Here is an 11,180-nt window from a genome sequence, read left to right as displayed (position 1 = left end):
AAGCTTGATTTGACTATAAGCATGAAAGATTTGAAGATCATTTAATTGTCTAATTAATATTATACAATTTTTAATTATACTTAAATGATTGATTTGAACTCATTTAGAATTGGAATATTGGTTCACTTTTGATGTTAATATGATTATCTCATTAAAATATTCAGTTCGATAGTAGGTTTAATAAAATTAGAATTTGGATGATTTGGATTTTTTTTTTTGAAGTCTTCATTTAAATAATGCTCGAGTGATGTTTGTCAAGTGATTTTTTTTTATGATGTATCATTTCTTATATTTATTTTTCCTATGTTTAATTTTATTATTTTTTATGTAATTATATTAGTTAAAAAAAGATTGATCAAGCAAATAATAAATATTAGATATTAAATATGAAAATATGATAATTTTGAGTGTTATGTATATAACTGTCTTTTTAAAATAATGAATTAAAATATTTTTTTATTGAATATTAACAAATATTGTCAACCCTAGTTAAATTAATTAAGAGGCATTTGGTTGGAGGGATTTATATGTCTTGCATTATTAATTTAGGAGTTTTGAAAATTTAAGTATTTGATTGGCTAAAAAATAAATTTAAAACATTTTTAAATGGAATTTTAAACTTAATGCCTATTGATTGGGTAATTTCATAATACACCACACTTGATCATAATTAATATAAGATAGTAGTTTAATTAATAATTAATTAGAAATGTATTAAACTAATTAAACATAATAACCAAATTTAATCAAATTAAATTACAAATATTATAAATTTATTGAAATTAACATATTTTATTTTTAACCGATATTTAATTAATGTACACTTGGCGTGCCGCTCCTACCCTAATTTCCGAATGCGCGAGGAAATTGCAACGGAGATCGCTGGGAAGGGCATCGACGTGACTGGCGGCGGGTGATCAAGAAGAGTTCATGATGGGAGCTCGTTGGGGGCAGGATTCTACGGGACCGGCGGTGTATGAAGACAAGAAGAGTTCATGAAGGGAGCTCGCTGGGGACAGGCATCAACGGGACTAGCGGCGTGTTAAGGAGAGAAGAGTTCGTGGCGGGAGCTCGATGGGTGAATTGACGACGCTGATTTAAGTTAAATCCTTCGATTTCCTTGATTTCTTAAATCCTTGATTTAAGGTAAAACGGGGGAGAAACGGGATATAAGATATGTAGGATTTAAGTTCTCCATTGCGATTTGCTTGACTGCAAACAATTTGATCCGCCTTTTTCTCCGCCAAATCCTAGTTCTCATATTCGGGCAAATGTTTGATCTAATTGGCTTCGTGTTCTGGCGCTGGCAGTACAATGGCGAGAGGAAACGAGGTCTCATCAATGGAGGTCGACGAGGGAAAAACCGCCGCGAACAGTCCTAAGTTCTCGATCAATGGTTTCCTTACTTTCTCTCCCTCATCTGTTTATTTTTTTCTTTAATTCATGAGGATTTAGGAAGCTGTTGATTAATTGTGTTACCTGCAGTGCTGCAGCTTTTGAAATCTGCTCAGATGCAGCACGGTTTGAGGCATCGGGATTACACCCGCTATCGGTATGTATGGTTTGCTATTATAATACATGATTTTGACTGCCGTTTTTTCAATGTTTGAGACAATGTGGAGTTATTTGCTTTATCTATACCTGCTCAATTTGATCTCCATTTCTTTTGCTGGATTGTTGTTGCCAAATTTTGTCTGATAGTGTTAAAATACCAACAACTTACTTTTGCATTATATGACTAAATATTTGAATGATCATTGAGACAAAATGCTGAACATAAGGAGATGCTTCTTTTATCCCATGTTTGGAGAGAGATTTCTCATCCTATTTGCCAAGTGAACGTGCTATTTTAGCTTTTCTACGATAGTTTCCTGAAATTTGATTAACCCGTAGTTAATTCTTACATAGGATTTGAATTGCAAAGTAATGCAATCATCATATTTTATGGATGATAACTAGAAATCATAAAAGTCAGCAACATATACAAAAAAAAGTCAGATTTCTCAGTCTTTATTCCGATTTATGACATCCTGTAGAGTCAAAAGTGCAATATCATGTTATTTTGTTCTTTGTTTATTCTTCTCTCTTCTCTTAAGCATTAGACCTAATCCTCTTAGTTATGCAAGTATATTTGTGTGCTGCTACCTTACTATTCATCAACTCGACTATTTCTTTTCAGGAGATATTGCACTGCACGACTGCGAAGACTATACAAATCATTGAAGTTCACGCATGGTCGTGGCAAATATGTAAAGAAAGCTATTACTGAGTCCACTGTTACAGAAGTGAGGTATGATTGATGGGTCTGTTACTCTGTCTTGAAATTATTTTTGTGCCAGTTTGGGTCTCACTGAGCTTTCAGCTGTCCTTGTTTGTAAGTAATTTATTTCCATTCAAGTTTCTGCAGTGCTAGTATTGTGCATTTTGGTATATAGGCCATGCAGAAAATCATGTTGGATTTCCTTTGAGATGCTACTCATGTTTAATGCGGTAGCTGCAGTTTGTTCTGGCACTTGGAGTTAAAAATCACATGGCATTAATATTTGTAAAATGTTTTGATTGGTATTTCTAATTGTTATTTAGAATTTTTTTATAGGTTTCTCCATATACTTCTTTACATGTCAGAAAGGGCTTGGAGCCATGCCATGGAAAAAAGGCATTTGCCTGATGGACCAAATTCACGACAACGCATTTACTTGCTTGGAAGACTAAGAAAGGCAGTAAAATGGGCTGCGCTTTTTGCACAATTGTGTGCTACAAAAGGAGATTCTAGATCATCACTGGAAGCGGAGGTTTGAAGCTATGATTTAGTTCTTCCACTATTTATGTACATGACAATATGCCACCTATAAATTACAAATACTTCAAAAAGCCCTTCATTTCCTTGTCGATCCTCTGAATTCTCTTGACACACATTTGATATGTAAAAATTATGCACAATATTTTTTCTTTTAAGAATTAAAGCTCGACATAGCCAAAAATACGCCCTAATATGGCTGAGGCACACCCTAAAATGACTGATACAAGCAATGATGTTGAACTACATGAACTAGCTTTGGAAAATTTTGTTTTTCTCGATGATGCTTAAGGTGATATTGAAGAGGATATCAGTCTTAGCGATGATGATCACGACAACTTGTATCTTTAATCCAATTAGTGATATATCAATTTGTTCAAAATTTATGTGACTGTTTTAAAGATTCAATACCTAGTAAAATATGTAGATGCATATGCTTTAGAATTTATTCATGCACCTGACCTAAAATTGAGTAAGAATCCAAACTTGAATATGAAATTGAAGTTGACGATGAGATCATATGTGAATTTAGACTTGGATCAGAATTTGAATTTGTCCTTACTTTTGAGCTGAATATATTATATTTATTGTAGTTGTTAAATTCATTGTTTAAAATTGCGCAATATATGGCTTGTCTTGAGACCCGCCTCAACACAATTACAGTGAAATGCACCTCGAAGCTTACTCTCAAGCTTTTTTTATGAGGCATGTCTTGCCTCGCTAGTGTGACTGTGTGAGGCGTATGTCTTACAGAGAGAAATTCAAATTCTATTCTATTCCTTGGAATCATTACATATATACATTCTAGGATAATAAATGGAAAAAGGAAATATATTTAATCTAATTAATTATAATAATCATATCTCACAGATCTCCAATTGTAGCCCTTGGATTACTGCCCACAATCTCCAACTGCAGCCCTTGGATTATTGCCTGCAGATCTCCAATAGCAGCCCTCGGATTGCTGACGTGGCCTCCCCTTGGCTACATGATTCATAGTTTTGACATTAGGAGCTTATATGTTCCGAGTTTAGTATATCTTAACTTATATTTCCAACTTATACTAATTCATAGTTTTCCAATAACGTTTAAAATTTATTTATTTAATTCAGTGGATGATATTAATTTCACTTAAAATTATGTTGGAGCTTATTTGCAATGTTTTTGTAGACTTATATTGCTTTTGGAAACCTTATGTTTCTTCTTTCACTTATCCAATAAATTATTTTTCTTTGATGTGGTTGATGAAATCTTGGGCCTCATTCATCATGCTGATTTTTTTTAGTGTGCTTCCGTGCTATTTGCAGGTCTTTTTGTTAGCTATTCTAACTGCGGTATTCCGTACATTTAACAAGATCAGAAAGAACATTGAAATGATTTTGCATGTATAGTAAATTTGCTGTTATGGCTTCTACTATGAAATCATCACGTTCACTAAGTCTTTTTGTCTAACTTGCTATTTAGCCGCTGTTTAATGTACCGTATGAGTGCAATTTTTTTTGACCACGCCACTTTAACATAATAATGACAATAATCATTATCATATCCCTCCATAATTTACGTGTTACAGTTTGTCATTTTATGCTATTGTAAGCAATACGGCCAACCATGTTTTCTTTGGTCATTGTGTTTTGAAACTGCAGATTGCACAGTTGCTCGCTATGGTTCCATTATCTTAAGTCAGTTGACTTCTCATCCATAACTTCCAACCTTGTGCTATATCAGCATCTTCACCACTTCAGTGCTCGCTTTTAAACATTGCTTTTTTATTTGGAATCCTGATTGATCGTCATATTCCTTCATATAATTAATTCAGAGTCTAAATTTCTTCCTTTCAATTTAACTTTTCCTACACTTTGTTGATAGCTTTTCTTTACAACAGACTGATATTGTTTGTAGAGCATCCATGACAGCCTGCATCCTTTCATTTATGCTGGCTATCCCTTTTTCATGACATAGGCTTATTGGTGTGCAGGCATATGCTTCGTATATGAAAGGAACGCTATTGTTTGAACAGGATCAAAATTGGAAAACTGCATTGATGAACTTCAGAAAAGCCAGGTCCATATATATCCACCTGAAATGGTCATGATGATTAAAATTTGTGGCCTAATAAGTTGAAAATCTTGAATTCGCTGTGACAAATATGCCGTCTCTTTGACTAGCTTGTTTTTGCATTAATCTTGTCAATGTCTCTGTCTCTTTCTTTTTTTTTTAATCCGAGTCTTGCAGTCCTTGTCTCTTTTGTTCTTAGGAATCACATTTTATTGAGAAACTTTTTTAAGCTGCTTGCTTATGTTTATGCCATAGGGATGTGTATGAGGAACTCGGGAAATATGGCAGCATAGAAAATCAGGTTTTATGTCGTGAGAGAGTTGAAGAGTTGGAGCCAAGTATTAGGTACTGTCTACACAAAGTCGGTGAATCAGACCTGCAAACTTCTGAACTAATGGATATTGGGGAAGTCGAGGGTCCTGCTTTGGACCTTTTCAAAGCTAAATTAGAGGTAAGTTTGGTTCCTCGATGCATAAAGTTGGACTCTCTAGTTGAACTTGTTACTTTTGTTGCTTGCTTAACATGGTTAAGGATATATTGATGTCCTTGATTGATTCTCATAATCTACAGGTACATAATACACGTGTTATATTGAAAACATTTTCTTTTTTTTAGGAAAATATATGTGTTTTCTCACAGCACTCTAGTATTTCTTGTACGTTTTCTGATGTGTCATTGACATGCTTCGCATTCATTATCCAAGTTTCCTTTATGTATAAAGGCATGTTAATGTATTAGTAAAATTGAAAATGTAGTTAATATGTGACTATTTTATGGTTTGGCTCTATTTGACGTTGGCCAAAATGAATTTTGAAGGATAAAAAGTCTGATTTTGTTTGCTTTATACCTTAGAAGATATTCTGCTTATTGTTGTCATACTCACAATAAATAGTTGCATTCACATTAATTCCAATTATTTAGCTTTTTGAACAGTTGGGTTGGCAATGCCTTGTTCATTTAATGCGTGATTTTGAACGGATGGTTGCATATTTAAATTTACCTTATCCTTGTTGCTTGTTTGTCCTTTTTGGTGGGATTTTATCTTGCTTTGGGCTGTTTTTTATATCCGGACATGCACTTTCAGTGAGTTTCATTTAGTGATGTTGTATTAAGTGATTATGAAGCAATATGAATTTGGGCGGATGATAGTATTTTTAATATTAGTATATGTTTTTATTCTTGCTGCCTGTTTTTCCTTATTGGTGGAATATCCTCTTTGGGCCATTTCTTGAATCTTGATTCTGCACTATTAGTAAGTTTCATTTGGTAATGTTGTGTCAAGTGATTGTGAAGCCATGAAAGAATGATCCCATGCAACAGCGTGTTTTTTGCTTCACATTTCTTATTGAAATAAAAAAAAAAGTAATGTCAATGGGCTTTAAATTCATTATTTTACTCATCATGACTTTTGGTGCGAACACACAAGCCATCTTCCTGTTCATTTAGCAAGTTACATGCTGTTTTTGTTGTTTGGAAAATGTTCTATATTTTGAGAGTAGCCAAATATCTTTGGTGGAGATTGTTTAATATACCACTTGACATGCGGATTTTCAATCGGTATTTCAGGCTGTTATGGCTGAGGCAAGATCCCAGCAGGCTGCATCTATGACAGAATTCTACTGGCTTGGCCATAGGTTTCCAATCAATAATGCGAAAACTCGTGTCTCCATATTGAAAGGTTTGTATTTTTTCTAGTTCTCTCATTTCTAAGTAACTTGCCTGGAAAGACACGTTAAATACTTTTCATCAAAACTTCTGCATCACTCGCTGAAACCACCTTTAATTCCTTGATTAGTTGATTTGATTTTACTTTAAATTAAAATAATGCTCAGCTCAGGAACTGGAGAAAGATTTACATGGGCCAGCAGCAGATGCACTTCCAGCAGAAAAGAAACTATCCATGTTTGATAAAATATTTTCTGCATACCATGAAGCAAGAGCTTGCATTAGGAGTGATTTGGTACTCATCTGCATGCTCGAGATGTTTTGACAGATTTCATATGATGTAGTTATGCAACTTTTGTAACCTATTTGTATTACATCTATCTAAAGTTCTTTTGTTGAATTTTTCTAACCATTTCTTAAATCAGGCTTCTGCAGGGAATGCAGACAATGTAAAAATTGATTTGAATGGCCTTGATAAGGCAGTTAGTGCTTCTTTGGGGCAGCGCACCATAGAACGCAACCAATTACTGATTTCTATTGCAAAAACCAAGTTTACAAAGCAGCGAGATGAGAAGGGGGAGAAAATCACAAAACCAGAGGAGCTTGTTCGACTGTATGATCTTCAAATACAGGTATAGTGTTTGAATTCTGAATTTTGTCTTAGGCTTTGTTTGGGATGACTTTCTTGCTACTACTTAAAGTAACTTTTTTGTAAAAAATTAAAATTTTTTACTAGAAAACGGCTTTAAGAAGCAATAAGAAGGCCGTCCCAAATGAAGCCTTATAGTGAGTCGGTCCTTTTAGTAATTAAATATGACGTTCTAGTATCAAATGAGGCTGTACTGTATTGTAAAAATTTTCTTTTTAAATTTCTCACAAAGAATCGAACTTTTTTTTCCCTGCAGAATTCAACCGATTTATATGATTTAGTTAGCTCTCAAAGGAATATGAACCAGGAAGAAGACTCATTTTCAAAGGAATATGAACTTAAGGGCTTGGCTTTCAGAGCAGAAAGGTTTTTGCGACTCCTTACATGCTCTGAACTCATCATTAACCTGTATTAAATATCATCAGCTGTGCAACATATGAATTATATTTTACATTAATTTTCAGTAATGAGCCTTTATCTAACTCATTATTTTTTTTATTATGATATGAGAGTGATTTCGACGTGTGCATGCATGAAAAAAGTTGGTTCAGTCGGATATTGATTTGTCATAAACTGAGAGCTACAAACCCAATCACAGTGAGATGCTAATATCGATTTGTGGTTAGTTTCTATGTGTGTTACATGAATCATTTGAGCTATTGATTGGAGGAAGCTATCGAGCCTGTGCTCAGTTGGGAGAACCTGGGAGCAATCCAAGTTAAAACAGCGTGTGTGCTGAAATTGGAAGAAAAGCTATTTCCAGATTCTGCCAGCTGGTCTCCTTGTTGCTTAAGTTGGAAACAGAGTAGGGAATGGAGAAGCAATGGAGGCCATTTTAGGTTTTAGTCTGCCACCCTTTCTCGCTTGTACTCTGGCTCTACTCATAACTGGGGATTATAAGAGAGCCTCTTGGGGTGAATGCACATACTAAGTCTTTGCACAGAAAGGGTGCACCTATCGTGGGAGCATATTAGATGCTTGACATTAAAGGATAGTGATGTCGTGACTAAATTTGAGATAGTAGGTTCCCAATCAAACACTGCGGCAATGCAATTGCAACGTGAGCAATGAGTGGGCTCTGCTAGGGCTTTTCTAGGGTTGGCGATTTTGTTTTTCCTCTCCTCACCTCCGGCCGCCAAGGCCGTTTTTCCGCCTCCTTCTCACTATGGAGCTGGATCCTGCGATATTCCCACCTCTTAATAGCGCTTCGGTGCTGGGAGCTCCTCCATCCTCTCTTCCCACTTCCTATGCTGATAATCTCTCAAATCCTTCCCTCAAGACTTTTGATTTCCCGATGTCTTTTGTTGCCCCTACCGAAAAACTTTCCTTCAAGGCTCCAGATTTCACGGAGGGAGCTAACATCTGGACGCATACGTTGGTTGGTTACTCTATCGGACAACGCCCCTATTATGAAAGGCTCCTTGCTGCGATGAACAAGGCCTGGGTTTTGAAAGGTTCCTTCTCTCTTCTGTCTTTGGCGGACGGTTTTTTCCTCCTCAAATTTACTTCTTCAGAAGACATGGAAATGGTTTTCTCCGGCGGCCCGTGGTTCCTTTTGGGTAAGCCTTTTGTGTTGCAGAAGTGGAATCCGAAATTCAAACCCAAACGAGATGAATCCGCTGCAATTCCCATCTGGATAAAGATATTGGATCTTCCTCTTGCTTTATGGACGCCATCAGGTATCTCTAAAATTGCAAGTTATATTGGTGTCCCGATATCTGTAGATGCTCTCACTGCTAGAAGAACTCGTTTGACTTTTGCTAGAGTTTGTGTCCAAATTAACAAAAATTCTACTTTACCGGACGAAATTCCGCTTGATATGGATGACACCAAAACAAAGCAGCAGTTTTTCTTCCCCATTGGCTTGATTTGGTCAGTAGGTCCGCCTCCATTTCATCGAGCTGCTGTATATTGCAAAATGTCGGCCATCTAGCCGGTGGAGTGTCAAAAATCCAAACATGTATAATTACATTGATATATCTACCATATTTGATCTTCCAATGTATAAGGCCATCAAGGTGCTTGCGCCATCTTTAATAATCTGCCATGATTTGGAGTCTGACCGAGTATTTGTGCTTGCCAGGATTAGTTACATACCTTTCGTTAAGGAAAATATGCAGTAAAGAGTTGGAATTGCTCAAATAATTCCATGCCAACCTGGCTCGGAGCGGTCCTTGCCACACAAAAGGTGCATGGAAACCCATTCCACCAAGTCTAGTTGGTTTGCATTGTCGCCCCAAGCCACATAGTGAGCCTTTGTTTCCATCTTATCCACGTGTAGGCTACCACTAAGACCATTGTGGTAGTAGCTGAAGCAGGCTGTGCTGACCAAATTTGGCATTAGTTGAATATCATAATCTTATTTATTGGCTCAACTTGTCATATATATTATCACATTATTAATTTTCAAAAAACCATTTGAAACTTCTCGTTTAAAGTTTAAGCTAATTGATATCTTCCGATTAGTGTATCTTATTTCTATAAACTTACCTCAGTTCAATTTCTTTATACCATGTATCTTGTATTGATATTAATGGATTGCATTTATTTTTGCTCTTAACTTTTTTAAATAACCATGCAGGTGCTTTTTTTTAGCAAAGTCCTACAGTTTTGCTGGTAAAAGGGCTGAAGCCTATGCATTATTTCGCCATGCTGGTAATCTTGCAGATGAGGTTCTAAAAAAGCTCCAAGTTGCAACTAATCCTGATCAGGTACTTGTCAAGTTAGGTCTCATCTGTTTCACCTTATTACTTTTGCCTTCTTTTTTATTGCCGAGCAATTTTTTTAGCATTTGCAGATGGCAATTGTTAGTTTCTAAACATTAGCTATGTCAATCAGGAAATATTATGTAAAGATCCCTTTGTATATTACCTTAATTGCATGACTGATAGTTTTCTATTTGAGGTTTTCCAACAGGCCCTAATCAAGGATCTTAAGATCTTGTCGGACAATTGTAGATCAAACTGCTGCATTGAGCACGCAACAGGGATCATGGAGGAAGAGAAGATCCCAGAGAAACTTTCCAAAGGTGTCTCGACTATGTCATTAGCAGGACCAGAAAAGAAGGTACAGTATAACGGATAGTTTGTGTTTTTTCTTTTTTTTTTAACTATTTCACGTTGCGCAACAAATGAGTAATACTCACATGTTTTTCATAATACTTAAGTTAAGTGTTACAGAGATGAGGATGCTTAGGTGGATGAGTGGCTTTACCCTTAGAGATAGGATACGAAATGAGCAGATACATGAAAAGGTTGGAGTAGTTCCAGTTGAAGATAAGATTAGAGAGAGTCGCCTTAGATGATTTGGTCACATTAAACAGAGGCCTTCCGATGACCCGGTTAGGAAAGTTGAGGTATTATATTTGACTTACCTTAAGAGAGGTAGAGGTAGACTTAAAAAGACTTGTCAGAAAATATTAGAAATGATATTTATTTATTAGATTTAAATGAGAATTTGACTTTTAACTGGACACAATGGCGAAAAAGGATTCATGTAGCTGACCCCACGTAGTGGAACAAAGGCTTGATGTTGTTGTTGTTGATGTTTTTCAGGAAGAAAAGTATCTCCTCGAGAAGCTCGATTTGTACGAATCAGCTATTGGCGAAGCAGGCACAAAGTCTGTTCCTTGTATCGAGCGCTTCCCTCCTCCATTCCAAGCAGTGCCTTGCAATCCTATTGTCCTTGACATTGCCTATAGTTCAATTGAATTCCCATCTTTGGAGAACAGAATGAAGAAAGACAAGAAAGGCATCTTCAGCAGGCTATGGGGATGAGAATGGCGTTTTATGATATATTGAAAGCTCTTCAGAAATGTAAGTTGATCCAACATCCTTATACCTGATTCCTTGAGATTTTTGGGTCGTTCTGATGAAAAAAGATAGATTTTTTTGCCGCATATTGAGCAGTTTGGATTGGGACGGAGCTCCATTTTATTTTGTTGTACATTGAGTTCTAAATTTCTGAGAGGCTCCTTTGATAAGAATATGAATTTACCTGCGAAGAATTCTTTTA

At 35.9% G+C, this 11,180-nt stretch overlaps 1 protein-coding gene across 2 annotated transcripts; it reads left to right on the top strand.

Moving 5' to 3' along the window:
* The first annotated feature begins 828 nt into the window (after window positions 1–828).
* On the top strand, window positions 829–11,180 carry LOC110103758 (signal recognition particle subunit SRP68). 2 transcript variants are annotated; one of them, XM_020832581.2, is made up of 14 exons: window positions 829–1,101; window positions 1,311–1,396; window positions 1,486–1,552; window positions 2,180–2,290; window positions 2,597–2,792; window positions 4,773–4,858; window positions 5,108–5,303; window positions 6,419–6,530; window positions 6,685–6,812; window positions 6,943–7,149; window positions 7,423–7,532; window positions 9,748–9,877; window positions 10,083–10,232; window positions 10,721–11,180. In XM_020832581.2, exons 2-14 carry the CDS (start codon window positions 1,315–1,317, stop codon window positions 10,940–10,942), a joined length of 1,797 nt encoding a protein of 598 aa, XP_020688240.1. In that variant the 5' UTR covers window positions 829–1,101; window positions 1,311–1,314; the 3' UTR covers window positions 10,943–11,180. The 2 variants fall into 2 exon arrangements, with proteins under 2 accessions (XP_020688240.1, XP_020688239.1); XM_020832580.2 differs by having other exon boundaries at window positions 829–1,146.

Source organism: Dendrobium catenatum, unplaced genomic scaffold (assembly GCF_001605985.2).
Source record: "Dendrobium catenatum unplaced genomic scaffold, ASM160598v2 fragScaff_scaffold_716, whole genome shotgun sequence".
NCBI lineage: Eukaryota > Viridiplantae > Streptophyta > Magnoliopsida > Asparagales > Orchidaceae > Dendrobium > Dendrobium catenatum.
The sequence above is the reverse complement of the archived record's forward strand: the minus strand, read 5'-3'. Positions and strand labels throughout refer to the sequence as shown.

Coding starts and splice junctions, on each gene's coding strand:
- LOC110103758 (XM_020832581.2), top strand. CDS start 1,315: ATGGCGAGAGGAAACGAGGTCTCATCAATGGAGGTCGACGAGGGAAAA. Junction 6,531..6,684: donor TCGTGTCTCCATATTGAAAG/GTTTGTATTTTT, acceptor AATAATGCTCAG/CTCAGGAACTGGAGAAAGAT. Junction 7,533..9,747: donor TTGGCTTTCAGAGCAGAAAG/GTTTTTGCGACT, acceptor ATAACCATGCAG/GTGCTTTTTTTTAGCAAAGT.